Source organism: Oryctolagus cuniculus, chromosome 13 (genome assembly GCF_051225735.1).
Source record: "Oryctolagus cuniculus isolate XC-2025 breed Fujian yellow rabbit chromosome 13, ASM5122573v1, whole genome shotgun sequence".
Lineage (NCBI taxonomy): Eukaryota > Metazoa > Chordata > Mammalia > Lagomorpha > Leporidae > Oryctolagus > Oryctolagus cuniculus.
In genome coordinates, this window is record NC_142879.1 from 41,999,030 (window position 1) to 42,019,443 (window position 20,414).

The following is a 20,414-nucleotide window of genomic DNA, read 5'->3' on the forward strand; positions in this document are numbered from 1 at the left end:
TCTTTTTAGAATGTTATCACCAAACAAACAATTTCTTGTAATTGTCAGGGCAAAGCCACAGAGTAATCTTTGACATAGTTCACAATTAAAGGCTTTAAAAATTAATATAATAGCCACCATTTACAGAGTGTTTACTGTATGCCAGACACTGTGCTAAGCGCCTCCGTGTATTTAATGGGTTCTTTAATCCTCACAAAAACCCTAGACTGCTACTATTATCTGCATGTTACAGAGAAGGAAACTGAGCTCAAATAAGTTAAATACCATGAGCCTAGGACCCCAAAAACACATTCCAAAGATTGTGCTGTTAACCATTACCAGAACTGTCTCCCTGAATTCTCCTTGGATTTGCCCCCAATAGAAACATAAACAAGACTGGCTATCACTGAGGTCTACACTGTAAAATGCTTAATACTGACTGACTACCAAACAAGTGAAATGTTCCAGTTTTGTGTCTTTTGTAGCTGTTCACTATTAGCATAAATAAATCAAAGAGGATGTTAAAATGTGCAAATGCAGGTTTCCAAAGTTTCAAAAAAAAAATTTAGTGACTTAATGTGTGAAAAGAGCCAAACTAATTATACGCAGTGTTTAGAAATGCAAACCAAAATACTGAAAACCAGTGTTTTAGGAGTTGGAGGACTTGGAATTCATTCCCAGTTCTATCAGTCCTGCAACTCTGGCCCAGTCAGTTCGCCATCACGATGCATTTCCCTCACCTGTGAAGCAAAAGCGATGGGCTAAACAACCCAAGATGTTTTATCAGCTCTTCAGACAGCCCTATCTGGGAAGGACGAGGGCACTGTTTTAAGTACTGAATTTTCCTTCTAAAACACATTTTGAAGTAGGGATTTATATTCACTATGCCCCCATTCTTCCCATAATCCTTTGGGAATAGGTCTTTTCTGAATAAATATTTTAATAACAGTGCTTCGCCAGCACGCATTACTGATCCTTTCTATTCCAAAGGCTTTGCTCTTAACCACAATCGTTGGTCCCCTGAAGCTATGGGTCAGTTACGTTATACAAGCAGAATTCAAGAATCAGGGCTAACGCGCCCAGAGCCGCGCAAGGATTCGATAAATAGCTATTCTGTTTCGCTAATGCCTGTATTATTAATACGACTTCTTATATAAGTAGAAATACTGTCTGGGTAACCTCAGGCCTGCACAGGAAGTGATGCGATTCATAGTAACAGACACTAAGGTCTCTCAAAACCAGGGATGCTTTGGGCCAAGAGAACACTTCGTTAACAAGCCAACGCTGCGCTCAAACCTGCAAAACTGCTTTCTTGAATTCTCCACCTGGGCTTTCTGGCAGACGCTACGCTCTCCAAAAAACAGGACGGACACCAAGAACACAAAGCTCTGCTGGGGGGTGGGGGGTGTCAAGCCCCAGGCCGCCGCAGCTCGCCAGCAGAAACTGACAGAGCCCAGGCGAGGCGCGCTCCGCGGCGCACAGCGGGGCCACCCCCACCCAGGGTCGCCTCCCGCAGGCCGGCAGAAAAGCTCCGGGTAGTTAACAGACGGCTGCAATCAGCGACCCTCTTCCCCCGAAGCGGACAGAACGTTTCTGGAAAACCCAGATTCAGCGCTGAGCACGGGAACCGGGACAGAGCGCGGGGCACGTGAGGGGCTCGAGCGAGAGGCGTCACAGCCAGAAGCTCGCCGGCTGAGGAAGCGGCGGCTGCAAGCGCCAGTCCCGCCAATGTACCTTGCGTCCAGCGGCAGAAGATAGTGTCGGAGAGGCCGGGGCTGCTCTTGGTGCCCCACACCAGCTCCATCAGCTCTTTGGTCAGTTCGGACATGACAGAGTACAGGCAGGCGGGTCTTCGCTTTCAGGACTCCTGCCCCGGAACATGGGCATGGGGCGACTTCGGAGACAGAAGGGGCAGGACCGGTGCAGCAAACGAATTCGAAGACTAGGCTGGAAGAAAGCGAAAGGAGAGAGAACTACTGGCAGGGACCGCGCCTGTCAAGCTGGGTACGAAGCAGCGGCAAGGAGTTTCCCTACCGGAAGTGCCCGTGCCACTTCCGGATCCTCTTTCACCCCGACGCAGGGGAGGTGCCCGGTAGTGGCCTCCCCGGAAGCGGAAGTGGGGGCGGGAAGAGCCGCGGAAGGCCGTGGAGGCGGCCTTTAACCCTTGTGAGGCATTTGGGGCCTTTAGGTGGGCTGGTGGGTTCTGCACACCGACGAAAGCACACCCGTGGGCGTCAGCATGGTTTTCTCACTCTTGGAACACGCCCCTTCCATCCCCGCCCCGGGGACTCTGTGGTCGCAGCTGCTGGAAGTTCTCAGTTCCAAGCCCTTGGGCCTAGAACCTATGCCACCTGCCTTAAAATTCCTGATAGTAATTAAGCACAGAATTCTAAGACATTGGTTGAGTCATAGTGAGTGAGGCAATAACCTCGCCTGTGTAGGATATATTGGAGGCTGACTGCCTCTGTGCCTTGATAAAACGTGTAAATTTGAAATGGCTGGTACTTAGAAAATCCTAAGACTGTAACAGGTGTAAGATAAAATTAAAATCTATTTGTAGGGAAAACAGCATTTTAGCTCCAATTTGGGGAAATGTAGGGTGTGTGGACAGCACCTGGAGTTAAAGTCAGGTCTTATTCATTGAATAGTGCTCAGTTAAATTTAGTTTGTGTGAAAACATTTGTGCTGCTTAAAAAGGAGATAAATTGTCCTTTTGAATTTGAAACAGGAGAATCTGATATTTTAAATTTTGTCTTCATTTCTCAAAGATTTGTGTCCCTTGGAAACCATTTTACCTTTGGGTGCAGTGCTTTTTCATTTACCTGGAAGATAGCAATCCTTCATTATATTTTTTTCCGTTCTAAAATGGTCATAACATTTCATCTATTATAAGGAGTTACCATAAATGTGAATGCATGCAAAGTATTAAGTCTACTTTCTGGCACATAGAAGGCATTTAAAAATAAGAGGTGTTTCTGCCTAAAGAAGTATCATGTGGGAGCCTAATACAACGATGACATTTTCTGACTTTTTTACTCAAAATCTAGCTAATTGTGTGTGTGTGTGTGTGTGTGTGTGTGTGTGTTTTCCCCACAGGCAGAGTTAGAGAGAGAGACAGAGAGAAAGGTCTTCCATCTGTTGGTTCACTCCCCAAATGGCTGCCACGGCCAGTGCGCTGTGTCGATCCGAAGCCAGGAGACAGGTGTTTCCGTCTGGTCTCCCATGCGGGTGCAGGGCCCAAGCACTTGGGCCATCCTCTACTACCTTCCTGGGCCATAGCAGAGAGCTGGACTGGAAGAAGAGCAACTGGGACAGAACTGGTGCCCCAACCGGGACTAGAACCTGGGGTGCCAGTGCCACAGGCAGAGGATTTAGCCAAGTGAGCCATGGTGCTGGCCATGTGTTTTAATATAGTTTTTTTTTTTTTTTCAGGCAGAGTGGACAGAGAGAGAGAGAGAGACAGAGAAAAAGGTCTTCCTTTTCTGTTGGTTCACCCTCCCTCAATGGCCACTGCGGCCAGTGCACTGTACTGATCCGAAGCCAGTAGCCAGGCGCTTCTCCTGGTCTCCCATGCGGGTGCAGGGCCCAAGCACTTGGGCCATCCTCCACTGCACTCCCAGGCCACAGCAGAGAGCTAGACTGGAAGAGGAGCGACCGGGACAGAATCCGGTGTCCCAACCGGGACTAGAACCCGCTGTGCCGGCGCTGCAAGGCGGAGGATTAGCCTATTGAGCCGCGGCGCCGGCTTTAATATAGCATTTTATGTTCCCTAATGTCAAAACATGCAGTTTAATCTAGTAGGATGCCCTTACATTGCCTAACTAAATTAATCCCTAATTTAAAACCTACCAGGTTGCAAATAAGAAGGTTTTCCTAATTTATACTTTATTTCCAACTTAAGCATCTTTTTCCTTAATTTGTGAGAATTACTCAAAGTGCTTGGAATATACTCATGGGTTTTTTTTTTTTCCCTTTAGATTTTCTTCATCCCATTTTTGCAAATTTAATTTTACCTACCCCTCAAGAATATGCACACTACTTAATGGTAAAACTTTCTCTGATCATTACCATCTACAATAATAATTATAATTTCTGAATTTTCATGATACTTATCTGTAACTTGCTTTTGATAATTACTGTCATCCTTGCATTTGCAAAGAATTATTTACTCTTCTTGGATATAAATTTGTGGAAGCCAAGGATGCGTCTTTTTATACTTCTAGCATACAGCCTTGATCATTACTGTACCTCATTAAGTATTATTGGAAGGAATGGATACCTACCTTCACTGGAACTTAAGAATTCCTATCTTTCACAAGTGAGATCTCAGGGGAAATAGCACCGACTGGTCCCGTTAAATAGCTAATATTTGCATGATTACAAATCACAAAATTCTTTCATTTCATTAAAGTCATAGAGAAGTCTATGTACATAGAGTCCATTAGTAGTAGATCTCTAAGTTCAGATGTCTTTGCCACATTTTATTTCTATTAATGCATGCAAATATTAAGGTACAGAGTATATATTATTCTGTCACATTTGTTTTGTTAGTATAGTTACAGGTTTGATTATTATGTATAAATACAAAGAAAAAACTGGTTTTAAAATTTTTTTTTAAGTTTTGTCAAATTTTTTTAAAGATTTATTTATGTATTCGAAAGGCAGAGTTTCAGAGAGGCAGAGGCAGAGAGAGAGAGAGAAAGAGAGAGAGAGAGAGAGAGGTTTTCCATATGCTGGTTCATTCCCTAGATGGCCACAATGTCCAGAGCTTTGCTGATCTGAAGCCAGGAGCCAGGAGTTTCTTCTGGGTCTCCCAAGCAGGTACAGGGGCCCAAGGACTTGGGCCATCTTCTACTGCTTTCCCATGGCATAGCAGAAAACTGGATCTGAAGTGGAGCAGCCAGAACTCGAACCAGCACCCATATGGGATGCTGGCACTGTAGGTGGTAGCTTTACCTGCTATGCCACAGCGCTGGCCCCTCAAAATTACTTTTAAATTTGGAAAATGCCTTGATTTATTATTTTACCTGTAGTTTCTAGCTGCAATGAAGCTGGCAAAATCTTGAGTGGACATTGATATGGATGTCCTTTCCTTTAAGTTATATTCCTTATTTGTAATGTTTTAAATTTTTTAACTAGTAGGACATAGTTTTTAACAATATTTGATTAATGTTGATTTAACTTGCTTAAGAAGTATTTATTATTTATAATGTGAACTTAAATTGTGAACTTGCAGGGGCCAGCACTGTGGTATAGTAGGTTAAACCTTTGCCTGTGGTGCTGGCATCCCATATGGGTGCCCGTTTGAGTGTTGGCTGCTCCACTTCTGATCCAGCTCCCTGCTGATAGCCTAGCAAAGCAGTAGAAGATAAAATTTTATTTATGCTTGGGCCCTGCACTCACATGGGAGACCAGGAGGAAGCACCTGGCTCTTGGCTTTGGATCAGCTCAGCGCACCGGCTGTAGTGGCCATTTGGGGTGTGAACCAATGGAAAAGGAAGACCTTTCTCTCTGTCTCTCTCTCACACTAACTCTGCCTGTCAAAAAAAAAAGTAGTCAAGCTTGTTACATCTGATACTGGATGACAATGCTTTTGTTTTAATGACTTGAAAATTATGAAAGTGCTCTCTGGAGTACTTCTATTACTTCATATTTTAGAATATTATTTTTCTCTTAGGACTCTCTGTAGTCTTAATTAAACTCTGTTTTGTATCATTAAGGTGTGCCTAGGTTTCATGAATAGCCTGCATCTTACCTGTATTTCAGCTTTTTTAGTAATACTTCTTTTTATTTGCAGCTCAAGTCAGAGCACTTCCATAAAGCTGGACTGAGATCTCTACCATGTGAATTTCCTGAAACCAACTTGGCAGCAACAAAATTAATGACTTATTATCAAACCTTAATTGTATTTATTTTCCTTTCCCCCCCAAATTTTCCTGCCAAATAAAGGGACAACCATCATCACCCAATTTATAACAAATCCCATGCAAAGAACAATTCTCCATTTTGAAGCTCTCAACTCCTAATCTGGTATATTTACTCTATCACTATATAAAAGAAGTCAGATCTTTAAAAAACCCACCCTGCATTAAAATTATTTAGTTCTAGGCAGGTCATTGAAAGAATCCTGTACTCATTTATTAGTAAAAATTTTTCATTTATATGGATGCCCTCTGTCTTCAAATAGCAACATTAATGTATCAAAACAAATAAACTCACTTTCTTTTGCATCCTCCTAACCTTGTCTTGGCAGGATAATTTTCTGAGTAAGCATACCAAGTTTCTTTCAAGTCCACGATGATCATGCCAAGTAGGGCGTAATGAATCATTTCCCAGTGCATTTCTTACTAACAACATATAGTGGAAAAGGAGTTCTGTTATTCAGGGCTGGGTTAAGTAAATTTAAATGTATTATTCCTGTAGCTCTCCAAGAGGGAGGATTGTACTTAGTGTGAAAAGACATATTTGAATCATTTTGTTCACTATGCTTCTTTCATGGTTGTGTTCTGTGGGATACTGTTAGGAAATTACTGGTATAATGGAACTAGAAAATCTGAATGTTAGTCTCAGTTTGGACACGGTGACCTGGGTAAGTCTTAACTGGCTACACCTTGCTTTCTTCATCTCTAAAAAGGACTAAATTTGAATAATCTTAAAATCTTGTTCATTCCAGATCCTTTTCACTTTTATGATCACTTTTTGTGCCAGTGGACCTATTAAGCTTTTTACATGTATTACCATACATAATTCCCACAACCCTGTGAAGTAGGTGCTGCAATTCCTCTGGACCTATTTTGTGTCATACATTCAGCAGCTTTGACCAGTCAGTCCTGGGTGAGACTGGAGCATAGACAAGTCAAAATCTGGCTCACATTTGTAAAAGCAAATGAAAGTAGAGACCCCAAAGTTGCTCTTATGGATTTATTTTTATTTGATTTTTTAAACTTGTTATAAGAAATTTCAAACATAAGGAAATGAAGAGAATGATAAAACACCTGTCACCTCGATTTATTAGTTATACCCTTTGCTTAATCTATTTTTGGTAAGTTTAAAAATTTAAATTGCAGATATCATACATCTGCAAAAAGTGAGACACTCTGCTATATAACCACATCATCAACAAAACAGCACCTAAGATAGTTTAATGTCAATCATTATCCATGTCTTAATTAGGTCTCACAAGGCTGTTTATTATATATATATATGTAGATGATTCTCCCCTCTTTTTAATAATATTAATTTGTAAGAGTCAGGACCAATTTTACTTTAGAACATTTGATTTTTTTGAATGTGTGGTGATTGTTTTCTGTGGTATTCTTTGATTTGCTCCTTACTGTAGGTCTTGGTATTTCTTATGAATTGAAAGTTTAGGTGTTAAGATTTGATTAGATTTACTTTGAATAAATTGATTTGATGCCAAAGCACTTCATTGCAAGAAACCTTCATATACTAGTCAGATTCTCATTCCCTTAATGAAACTATTCAAGAAGACATTTTTGGGAAGGAAAAGGTTTGTTTTGTCTTAACATTTGGAGATTCACAGTTCAGGATCTAGTGGCCCTGAGGCTGATCTGTGGCAGAGAAGTTATATAGGACCATCAATGATGAACCAGGAAGCAGAGAGAGAAGCCAAGCAGAACTCAGCTCAAAGAATCAACCCTCTCATAAGGACCACCTGCTGAAAGCAAACCCCTCCCCCAAAAAGACCCAAAGACCTACCACTAGACCCTCCTCTCAGACACCATAGTTAGATCAAATCTCCACCCTTAATTCACCAACTCTTCATATTAAGACTTCAGAGTTTAATTACATGCATGAATTTTGGGGAGCCGATTTCTATTCAGTCTTAAACACTTAGCAATAAAGCTATGCTGTGTTTCTTATTGTATCACTCATAATCTGGGCATCTAATTATGAGTTGCCAGCATTGGTCACTGGTGTAAAGTGTCACCAACAAGTAATCTGCAGGCTCCACCTTAACATAGTGTCAATTCAGTTCTCTATCAACATTTAAAATTTTTTTTTTTTCATTTATTTGAAGCAAAGGGAGAGAGAGGAGAGAGAAGTTTTTCATCTGCCAGTTTACTCCCCAAATGACTGAAATGGCTAGAGGTGGGCCCTGGAGCTTCCTCTGGGTCTCCCATGTGGGTGCAAGGACCCAAGGAGTTGAGCCATCCTCCGCTGCTTTCCCAGGCATATTAACAGGAAGCTTGATCAGAATTTTATCTCACAGTTTAGCACTGATTGAAAATCTTGCCTGAGTTGTCACTTTATTGAGAGTTTCAAAGTAATCACATTTCATTTATTGCATGTTGTTTTTCATTCTTTTTTAAAATCTTTTTTAAGATTTTATTTACTTGAAAGAGTTACAGAGAGGCACAGGCAGAGAGAGAGAGAGGTCTTCCATCTGCTCGTTCACTCTCTAAATGGCCACAACAGCCGGAGCTGAGCCAATCCGAAGCCAGTAGCCAGGAACTTTTTCTGGGTCTCCCACGTGGGTGCAGGGGCCCAAGGTCTTGGGCCATCTTCCACTGCTTTCCCAAGCCATAGCAGAGAGCTGGATTGGAAGTGGAGCAGCTTGGACTTGAACCAATGCCTATATGGGATGCCGGCACTACAGGTGGCAGCTTTATCTGCTATGCCACGGTGCTGGCCCCATGGGTGTTGTTTTTCCTAATATCTTCAATTGCATAGTGAGTTCATTATTCTTCACACTGTCACTGCTTTCTAATATAGAATTTAATGCTATAAAATTACAATCCAAAATTAAAAACATTTTGTTATATAATTTTTGACAATTATCATTAAACCGAAATATTCTCATACTTTTCTTCTTTAACTTTAAGCATTATTTACAAATAGTGTTTTAATTCTTCATATAGCCTTAGATTTCTCTATTTTTAATTTCTATTTTAATTATTATTTACAAGACACAGGTTTTATGATCCTGGTTCTTTGATACTTGATGACACTTGATTTTGGACTTAGTTCATGGCCAAATTTTGTAAATTTGATACATGATTGAAAATATCTGCTCTCTGATTAACTTGGTATAGTCTCTGTGTATTATTAACAAATTAATATGTAAATTCATTGTTTTATCCACCCACAGCCTGAAACATCTTTAAAAGCCAAAAGTTAAATAATTTAGAGAGGGGAATGTTAAATCTCCCACTGTTAAGGTAGGTTTCTCAGTATTTTCTCTTGTGTCAAGCATTGCTTTAAATGTTGCTATGATATGTATTAGGTATTTCTGTATTGAAAATTGTTATATCTGTCTGACAAATTATTCTTTTTATTAGGAAGGTAATATGAGAATAAATGGTGATAGTATTCTTGTGCCATCCCTAAATTAATCTTCATATTTATTATATTTTGGTTATTGTGTTTTTGAAGTTAAGGGTTTTACACTTACTCATAGTTACCACTTTCCTTGTTTATCTCTTTTTTGGATGTAATTTCCTACTTCCTAAAGCATAACTTTTTAATTCTCTTAATGAAGCACTCTTTTAGGGCCACTAGATATTTGTTCAAAATGTGGGTAGGCATTCAGTGCAGGGTTAAGATACTGCTTGGGATGCCTGCCTCCCATATCAGAGTGCCTGGGTTTGAATTCTTGCTCTGTTCTCAATTCTAGTTTCCTGTTAATTTGAACCCTGGGAAGCAACAGGAGAAGGCTTGAGTACTTGGGTCCTTTCCACCTTGTGGCAGACCCAGCCAGAGTTCTTGCCTCTTGGCTTCTGCCTGGCCCAACCCCAGCTATTGTGGGCATTTGGAGAGTGAACCAGTAAATGGAAAATCAATCCCTCCCTCTCTCTCCCTGCCTTTCAAACAAAATGAAAATAAATAAATTTACATGTACTTATTTTGTCATTATTCATAATTGACAGTATATCTGGGATAAATTCCAAACACTAAGTTCTTACTAGCTGTGTAACTTTAAGCTTGCTACTTTACCTCACTATTCCTCTTTCATTAATTTGGGAAAATTTCATCCATTTCAATTATAATATTTTCTATCAAGCATTCTACTTGTTCATTTTTGGAAACCTAAATAGACATATGTTGGGCTTAGACAATTTTGTCTTGAATGTCTCAACTTCTCTTTTATATTTTCCTTTTTTCCCTCTCTATCTGCAAAACCATGTCAGAGACAAAGTCAGTTCTCTGTAGGTCTAACATATTTGTTTTTAGCCAACCCATTTTTCTAAATTTCTTTTTTTTTTTTTTTTGGACAGGCAGAGTGCACAGTGAGAGAGAGAGAGAGACAGAGAGAAAGGTCTTCCTTTGCCGTTGGTTCACCCTCCAATGGCTGCCACGGCCGGCGTGCACCACGCTGATCCGAAGGCAGGAGCCAGGTGCTTCTCCTGGTCTCCCATGGGGTGCAGGGCCCAAGGACTTGGGCTATCCTCCACTGCACTCCCAGGCCACAGCAGAGAGCTGGCCTGGAAGGGGGATAACTCGGACAGAATCCAGCGCCCCGACTGGGACTAGAACCCGGTGTGCCGGAGCCGCAAGGCAGAGGATTAGCCTATTGAGCCGCGGCACCGGCAATATTTTTCTAAATTTCAAAGATTGTATTTGTATTCATGCAAGTTCCATTTAATTGTTTCCAAACTACCAGTTCATTTATGATAGTTTTTTTTTTTTAAGAATTATTTTATTTATTTGAAGGACAGAGTTACAGAGAGAGTTGGAGACAGAGAGAGAGGTCTTCCATCCGCTGGTTCACACCCCAATTGGCTACAACGGCCGGAGCTGCACCTATCCGGAGCTAGGAGCCAGGAGCTTCTTCCGGGTCTCCCATGTGGGTGTAGGGGCCCAAGGACTTGGCTATCTTCCACTGCTTCCTCAGGCCACAGCAGAGAGCTGCATGGGAAGAGGAGCAGCCGCGACTAGAACTGGCGCTCATGGGATGCCAGAGCTTCAGGCCAGGGTTTTAACCCACTGCGCCACAGTGCCGGCCCCTGTGATAGTGTTTTGAAACTGTTAGTTTCATGATTTTTGAGCTCTGCACTCATATTTGTGGAGCTTTTTAGTGAGAATCCAGTATGACTATATGGTCTAAAATGAATATTGGCCAGCACCATGGCTCACTAGGCTAATCCTCTGCCTGCGGCCCCGGCACACCGGGTTCTAGTCCCAGTGGGGGAACCGGATTCTGTCCTGGTTGCCCCTCTTCCAGGCCAGCTCTCTGCTGTGGCCAGGGAGTGCAGTGGAGGATGGCCCAAGTGCTTGGGCCCTGCACCCCATGGGAGACCAGGAGAAGCACCTGGCTCCTGCCATCGGATCAGCGCGGTGCGCTGGCTGCAGCGCGCTGGGCACAGCGGCCATTGGAGGATGAACCAACGGCAAAGGAAGACCTTTCTCTCTGTCTCTCTCTCTCACTGTCCATTCTGCCTGTCAAAAAATAAAAAAATAAATAAAATAAAATGAATATCAGCTCCTCAAAGAGGTTTTGAATTTCTCATGGAGTTATGCAGTGAAGCTGCCATAGACCAATTTGTGTTGGATTCTCAGCTGAAACATTCCTGGACCAGAGAGATAGTGAAATGAAGAACTTCAACCTGTGTAAGAAAGAATTCATCATCACACATTCATTAGCCTGACATCATTTATCCATCTAGATTCCAGATCAAGACAGATGAGCTTCCTTGTTATTTGCCTAAATTGATGTGCACATATTTTTTCTATCCCACACTTTCACTGAGGGTCTAGTCATTTAAATAGCTCAGTTTCAATTAGTGACCTCAAGTTACTATTTTTTTGATTTGAGCCTTTAAAAACCAGAGAACTTGGGAACTACTAACACATATATACTTTTTTCAGACAGCTGAAGAATATCCAGTTCATTGGGTTATTATTATTAATTTTTCTTTTGAAGGTTTTTTTTTTTTTATTTTTTTTTATTTTTGACAGGCAGAGTGGACAGTGAGAGAGAGAGACAGAGAGAGAAAGGTCTTCCTTTGCCGCTGGTTCACCCTCCAATGGCCGCCGCTGCAGCCGGCGCACCGCGCTGATCCTGGCAGGAGCCAGGAGCCAGGTGCTTTTCCTGGTCTCCCATGGGGTGCAGGGCCCAAGCACCTGGGCCATCCTCCACTGCACTCCCTGGCCATAGCAGAGAGCTGGCCTGGAAGAGGGGCAACCGGGACAGAATCCGGCGCCCCAACCGGGACTAGAACCCGGTGTGCCGGCGCCGCAAGGTGGAGGATTAGCCTATTGAGCCACGGCGCCGGCTTCTTTTGAAGGTTTTACCTGGAGGAATGTTCCTTGCTTCCTCACAAGTAGAAGTATTCATTTGAGGGTATATCTGCCATGTTATAAAAGCTGTTTTTAAATGTGTCTACTGTTATTTATCCAGTCTGGTATTTTTCCAAAAAATAAAGCTTAAGTCTCCCAAAATATATTCTACAGAACACTAATGTTCAGTCCAATGTGACTGCATATTGTATGAAAAAGTCTATGTTAACAATATTTTCTTCTAAAATATACACTTAATTATATTTAAGAAACTAATCTTAATTACATATTTTTCTAGGTTCATGCAATGATTAGGTTTTAGATAAAAGCTGAGTCATTGTACAGAATGCCAGAATGAAGGAAGGAATTGATGTGATCAAATCTAATATCATAGAGGCTTCTCACTGATTTGTCATCAATTGTCAATGACATGTTCTATTCCTCGATTTATAATTCCAAACAATATTTGATATTGTAATATCATTTTAGGATTTCAGTTCCGCCACTCAATCAACAGGTGGTGCCATTGTATTACAGTTTGAATTTGTGAAAGACAACAAAATATTTTGTTGTAGTTGTACCTACATATACATCATTTTTTAAATAGGCTTCTGTCACCACTTTTGTACCCTGAGAAAATTTGGTTTTGATGCATTAAAAAATTGATATGAGGGTCTGGCATTATGGTACAGCAGATTAAGTTGCTGCTTGTGTTACAGGCCCCTTCCACTCATGTGGGAGACCCAGATGGAGTTTCCAGCTCCTGGCTTCAGCCTGGCCCACTCCTGACTGTTATGGCTATTTCGGGAGTGAACCAGCCAATAAGCAACCTCTCTCTGTCTAACATCCTGCCTGTCAAATAAATAAATAAATATTACAAATTGATATGGTTAAGATTATGTTACAATACAAAGTGGGTTGGATTCTTCTCACATATAATTTTAGAAATTGCAGGGCATAAGTGTGCTATTTTGTCTACAAAGAAATTAACCAAAGATAAATTTTATAATATGTGGCTTTATGAGTATATTCATATATCCAGAGGATAGGTGTGCTAAACTTTTTGATCATGACAATTCTCATTTTGTTTTTATGTTAGAAAATTTAAAATACTATGTGTTAATAAAAATCTCTGCTTTTTAAAAAAAGCTGCTTTGTTTTTCTCCATTAAACTTTTAATTTTTTTTTTAAGATTTATTTATTTAACAGGTAGGAGGGACAGAACAAATGGCCAGAACAGCAAAGGATGGGCAAGGCTGAAGCCAGGAGCCAGGAATTTCAACTGGGTCTCCCACCTGGATAACAAGAACTCAAGTACTCAAGCCATCATCCACTGCTTCCTAGTTGCATAAATGGGTATTGGGATGGAAGCTGAGTAGCTGGGACCCCAGTTGGCACTCTAGGGAGGGATGTGGGCATCCCAGGTAGCAGCTTAACCTGCTGTGCCACAATGCCCACCCCTCAGCATGCATTTTATCCTAACAAAAGCATGGCACTACCCAATGCCTGTTCATGATTGTTCCTTTACAGATGCTATTAAATGTAATGTTGGTCACAGTTGTGCTGAGAGATCACTTTGATGTTACAACAGTCATGCAGAGACAGCTTGGAGTGGGTAACTATATGCCCTGCTCTGAACAGGACCAAGAGAGAACGACACCAGGCTTTATCGCATTCCTAATTCTGCCTGTGATTCACTGTGTAAACTGACAGTGCTGCTTCCTCAGGGTGGTTGTCAAAGTCACAGCACGATCACAGGAGGTGTTCATAAGACGTTGGCACAAGTCACTGACAGATTAGCTGGAAGCTTGTTGTGATTCTCCTCAGGGATTTCAGGAATAGCTAACTCTTCAAGCTAATTAGTCCTGCGTGGTTGAGATGGATGATCTGGAAAAAAAAAAGGCAATTGAAAATGATACAGTTATTTAGCAATACAAAAGTGTAAATAATAGAAAAATCAAGAAATGAAGCAAACACATTTAGAAACATTTGGATCAACTAGATGAATAGGTCAGCAGATGGAAAATTCAATTTCAAAGTAGACAAAGAAAAGTATAATGTGTTTGGGAGCAGAAATCCAAGTTAGTTAATGTTAAACAATGCAATTGTCAATACAATAAACATTCTATTTTCTAATAAATGGAGATATTGTTAAAGTCTTTTTAGTGTAAGTCTGAATATGTAGCTCTCATTTAATAGCATATTTCTATGGTTCACAGATACTTTGAAAAATCTCTCCTCAGCTTTATTCTCATTCATTATTTCTATATAATTCTATAACAATTCTCATTTCACAGTTAATATAAAATTTCAATAATTACACTGCAATTAAAAATGGGAGCTTAGACTACAAGCCAGACCTCTTTAAGTGTTCTTTTTTTTTTTTTATTTTACACCAATGGGGACTGAACAGATTGAATTTTAACTAATACTATTATATTTCTCTGTAGGAGAGCAAGTAAATAAGTTTAGAGGACAAAGGTGGTATATAGAATAGTACCAGTGTTATTTTTACTAAATTGTGGTAATAGATTTATGTACACTATCCTTTGCAAGAATGTCCTTCCATTTTTGTTGGGGTTAATATTGGGCAGACAGAATCTCTTTAACTTTCATATCTGGCATTTTCCCTTAATTAGATTGATAAGTAAGGAGAGGGAAATATACTTTTGTCTGACATAAAAAAGAATGAGAGAAAATCCAAAACTTATTTTGTTAATATTCAATTCCCATCTGCCTTATACCCTTTGAAACTTTGTTTCCAATTCCTCAGCCATTCTGTGAGAAACTGTATACATTTACACTTTAGCCTTTATTTCAGGAAAGTGATTTTCTTAATGAGGATGAATTTTTATTTTCTTTTTAAAAATATTTATTTATTTTATTTGCAGGGCAGAATTATAGAGAGGAGGAGAAACAAAGACCTTCCATTTAATGGTTCACTCCCTAAATAACCATAAAACCAGGAACCTGGAATTTCATCCATGTCTCCCATATGGATAACAGGGGCTCAAGTACTTGGTTCCATCTTCTGCTGTTTTCCCAGGTACATTAGCAGGGAGCTGGATTGGAAGTAGAACTGTCAGGATTAAACCGGTGTCCATTTAGGATGCTGGAATCACAGGCAGTGGCTTAACCTGCTGCGCCACAACCTGGGTGGCAGGGTCCCAATTAAAAAAATTTTTTTTCTTTAACACTTTATATTTCTTGATAATAGAAAGCATATTTGTTGGTCGGTGCCGCGGCTCACTTGGCTAATCCTCCGCCTGCGGCGCCAGCACCCCGGGGTTCTAGTCCCGGTTGGGGCACCGGATTCTGTCCCGGTTGCCCCTCTTCCAGGCCAGCTCTCTGCTGTGGCCCAGGAAGGCAGTGGAGGATGGCCCAAGTGCTTGGGCCCTGCACCCGCATGGGAGACCAGAAGGAAGCACCTGGCTCCTGTCTTTGGATTGGCACAGCGTGCTGGCTGAAGGAAGGCCTTTTTCTCTCTTCTCTCTCTGTCTCTCTCTCACTAACTCTGCCTATCAAAAAAAAAAAAAAAAAAGCATATTTATTTATCCAATGAGTAAAAAGTGGCTAATTTTTTCACAAAAATATGCAAAGTGCTTATGTGTGTTATATATTACATATACTAATTGGAATGTATGTAATTTAGCAACTCATAGAGTTTTTGTTGTTGTTGTTGAAGAAAACTGAGTTGCAGGGATGACAATTTACTTCCAATGGAAAATAAGAAATAGTAAATCTGAGGACATCATCCATTTCCATAGTACAATGCAAGAATAAATGCCATTTATTTTTTTTAAAGATTTATTTATTTATTTGAAAGGTAGAGTTACAGAGAGGCAGAGAGAGAGAGAGAGAGAGAGAGAGAGAGAGAGGTTTTCCATCCACTGGTTCACTCCCCAATTGGCCACAATGGCTGGAGCTATGCCGATCCGAAGCCAGGAGCCAGGAGCCAGGAGCCAGGAGCTTTTTCCAGGTTTCCCACATAGCTGCAGGGGCCCAAGGACTTGGGCCATCTTCTACTGCTTTCCCAGGCCATAGCAGAGAGCTCCATCAGAAGTGGAGTAGCTGGAACTTGAACCGGTACCCATACAGAATACTGGCACTGCAGGCAGTGGCTTCACCCACTATGCCACAGCACCAATAAATGCCATTTATTAAAGGAAAATTATATCATTTCAGTGCTGGAGTGTATCCACTTGAATAATTCTTTCAGAATATAAATTCAACCAGTGCACAAAATGGTGGCAGGGAAGGTAAACAGAAAATGGAGAATCAAAATAAAGATAATGGGAGAGAATAAGCTCTACATATGGCAGGAAATTATTTTTTATTGGCTCACTGCATATAAGATAGTATGTGGGTAATAGTAGGACTCATACTTATTGAAAACTTACTTGAATTTTGAAAGCCATTGAATAATTGGTGATTGCATCAATAAGGACACTTTCATCTCTGATTCACAAAAAAGTTAGCTTGAAATGATTTAGGCCATTAATGAAAATGGTCACGTAACTTGAAGTCCAGGAGTAGGGTGAAGATCAGGATTGGCTGATTTGGTGGCTCAACAATGTCAACAAGGACAGTTTTTTTGAGATTTATTTATTTTAAAGTCAGAGTTTCAGAGAAAGGGGCAGAGACAGATGGATCTTCCATCTGCTGGATCACTACCCAGATGGCTGACATGTATTCTAACTATCCCTCTGCTCTTATGTATGTGCACATAGCACATGCCTCAGGTTGTTCTTACCATAGTTTTAGGAGCATTGCTGCTTCCACGCTCAAACCCAGTGCAATAAAAAGAACATCTCCCCTTAACCTTTAAACAAATATTCTCCCTCTTAATTTGGACAATTTAGTTTATGTTTCCAAAATTTGTATTTATTCATTTATTTAATTTGAAAGGGATGGGGGAGAGGGTGGAAATCTTTCATCTGCTTCTTGTTCATTCCCCAAATGATTGTGACAATCAGGGCTTGGCCAGTCTGAAGCCAGGAGCTAGGAACTCAGTCAGGATCTGGGTCTCCTACATGGATGCCAGGGTCCCAAGCACTTGGGCCATCATACCTTCTCAAGTGCATTAGCAGGAAGCTGTATGGGAAGAGGAACAACTGGGTTTTTAACCGGAATTCTGATATGGGATGCTGTGTCTCAAGTGGCAGATTAACCCACTCTGCCACAACATGGGCCCCAATAAACTCTTCTTTTTAAAATAACAGTATATATTCTCTTGTACAGTGCCTTAGGACATTTGTAATAATACATGGAATATTAGGCTATGATTGGATTTCTCAGTAAATGTAAATTGTAAAGGACACATTCTTGAATCACAAAATATACAAAATGACATTTTTATAATTTCTGGCCAAAGTAAAAATTCAAACTTTATGAAATATTAGAGTTTTGGTCTTGGTGTCTATTGCTAAACATAAGTCATAAACATAAATGAACTAAATTTACCATTCAAAAAGATTTAATAAAAGAAATACTGAAATGTTTGGGAAAATCAGAAAACAATGAATTAAAAGCAATAAATAGAAAAGTTATTTGAAAAATGTTTACTTATTTATTTGAGAGGCAGAGAGACAGCAAGGGAGACAGAGAGCTCCTGTACATTGATTTAACTGGTTCACTCCCCAAATACCCACCAACAGCTGGAATAGGGCCAGGCCAAAGCCAGGGTCTGGGGAATCAATCAAGGTCTCCCTTGTAGGTGACAGGGACCCAACTACTTGAGCCATCACCTGTTGCCTCCTACAGTGTGCATTAGCAGGAAGGTAGACTCAGGAACATAGTTGGGATCTGAACCCAGGCACTCCAGGGTGGGATACAGGCATTTCAAGGCCATCTTAACTGCTATTCCAAACACCTGCCCCCATGAGGAATTCCTAAATATAACTTCAAGGCAGAAATGTAGGAAATCAAGATTGCTAAATGACAAATTCAGAAAAAAGTTAAAACATTCATAAAACCACCATACAGGAAATAAAACATAAAAAAAAACAGGGAGAAATAAAGGATTAAGTTTTTTTTTTTTGGACTAAGTTTTAATATTTATAAGGTATTTTATGACTCAAAGAGGAAAAACTACATATACACCCACCCTTTTTTTGGTCTTAGTTCTACATTTGTGGTGTTTTTAGAAACCTTTTATTTAATAAATATGAATTTTGAAAGTACCACTTTTGGATTACAGTGGTTCCCCCCCCCCCATAACCACCCTCCTACCTGCAAACCATCCCATCTCCCATTCCCTCTCCCAACCCATTCTTCACTAAGATTCATTTTTAATTATCTTTATATACAGAAGATCAACTTAGTATATACTAAGTAAAGATTTCAACAGATTGCACCACACAGACGCACAAAGTATAAAGTACTGTTTGAATACTAGTTTTACCATTAATTTGCATAGTATAACACATTAAGGACAGAGATCCTACATGGGGAGTAAGTGCACAGTGACTCCTGTTGTTGATTTAACAACTGACACTCTTACTTATGATGTCAGTAATCACCCGGGGTTCTTGTCATGAGTTGCCAAGGCTATGAAGCCTCTTGAGTTCATAAACTCTGACCTTATTTAGAGAAGGCCATAATCAAAGTGGAAGTTCTCTCCTCCCTTTAGAGAAAGGTACCTCCTCCTTTGATGGCCCGTTCTTTCCACTGGGATATCACTCACAGAGATCTTTCATTTGGGTCATTCTTTGCCACAGTGTCTTGGCTTTCCAAGCCTGAGAGACTCTCATGGGCTTTTTAGCCAGATCCAAATGCCTTAAGGGCTGATTCTGAGGCCAGAGTGCTGTTTAGGGCATCTGCCATTCTGTGAGTCTGCTGTGTATCCTGCTTCCCATGTTGGGTCATTCTCTCCTTTTTAATTCTATCAATTATTATTAGCAGACACTGGTCTTATTTATGTGATCCCTTTGCCACTTAATCCTATCTTTAACTACATACCCTTATAAAAATGAATTAAGAATGTAAATGAGGGGGCTGGCACTGTGGCATAGCAGGTTAAGCCACTGTCTGTAGTGCTGGCAGCCCATATGGTTGCCGGTTCAAGTCCCAGCTACTCCACTTCCAATTCAGCTCTCTGCTACAGCCTGGGAAAGCAATGGAAGATGGGCCAAGTCCTTGGGACCCTACACCCACATGAGAGACCTCATGAAAGTTCTAGGCTCCTGGCTTCGGATCCAACCAGCTCTGGCTGTTGCAGCTATGTGGGGAGTGAACCAGCAAATGGAAGACCTCTCTCTGTCTCTCTCTGCCTGCCTGTAACTCTGCCTTTCAAATAAATAAATAAATAAAAATAAAAAAATATTTTAAAAAAGAATATAAATGAGTAATTAACTAACAAATAAATCAAATGACCCACATGGGTACTGTGCTAGTAATCAAAGGGCTGCACCTGAAAACAGTATACTTCTCTTCCCTCGAATGAATTTTTAAATATTTATAGCTATTTTTGAGGAATTGTTACATATTTTCTGGAAAATTTGTCTACATGTCTTACAAGTTTTAAAAGAAGTACCTATTTTTTGATCTAGATTCGTGTGCCTCTATAAATTTATTCTAAGGAAATGATCAAATAAGTGCAGATATATGTGCCAAGACCATTTATGAGAGTTAAAAAGTGTACAAAAATAGGAATTTGTTAAATAAATAATGAGACATTCATAATGGAAATACTGTAGAAGTAAAGCTATATTAATTAACATAAAATATTCCAAAGGAGGAAAAGTCAGGTTACCTGCAAATGAAGGAAGCCAACTTGACTAGCCAATTTTTTTTAAATGGAATTATTATAAAATTGACGAGATCACTTAAGGATCCCAAGGCTACTCCTTGGGAGAAGCATCTCAAGGGAAGGCTAAGCCATTCAATGAAAAGTTGCCAGCATTCTTCATTTTTCACCTCTGTCTACCTGACTGTTTAATTCCATGATACATGTGGTAGATTATTTCTAAGCTAGAACTCCTAGCTTTGTGATTTACAGCTCATCTATATCTAGAAACTGCTTGGCATTTTGTAAATTACACTTTAAATTCCTAGAGATTTGAGATGAGAATATATGAATGCTGTTTGTGATGTATGATCAGAGGAATAGAATTGTGCCATTATGCATGTGGCTGTCAGGGATCCACTGGGTTTGGGAGTTTGATGCTGCTACTAGGAGAAGGAGAATGACTAAG

At 40.4% G+C, this 20,414-nt stretch overlaps 1 protein-coding gene and 1 long non-coding RNA gene across 14 annotated transcripts in view; one reads left to right on the forward strand and one right to left on the reverse strand.

Moving 5' to 3' along the window:
* MINDY3 (MINDY lysine 48 deubiquitinase 3) overlaps positions 1-2,020 on the reverse strand; it is a 90,595-nt gene extending 88,575 nt beyond the window's left edge. For all 13 annotated transcript variants that reach the window (XR_016219692.1, XR_016219690.1, XR_016219691.1 and 10 more), the window contains exon 1: positions 1,714-2,020. Coding sequence is in view for 4 of the 13 variants with exons in the window: in XM_089312269.1 (XP_089168395.1) it covers positions 1,714-1,807 (94 nt within the window). In the remaining 9 variants the exon portion in view is untranslated. The remainder of the gene's footprint in view (positions 1-1,713) is intronic.
* A 120-nt stretch (positions 2,021-2,140) lies between these two features.
* Positions 2,141-6,214, forward strand: LOC127483550 (uncharacterized). The gene is made up of 2 exons (XR_007909940.3): positions 2,141-4,024; positions 5,777-6,214. It is a non-coding gene; the product is annotated as an uncharacterized LOC127483550 (long non-coding RNA).
* Positions 6,215-20,414: the final 14,200 nt, after the last annotated feature.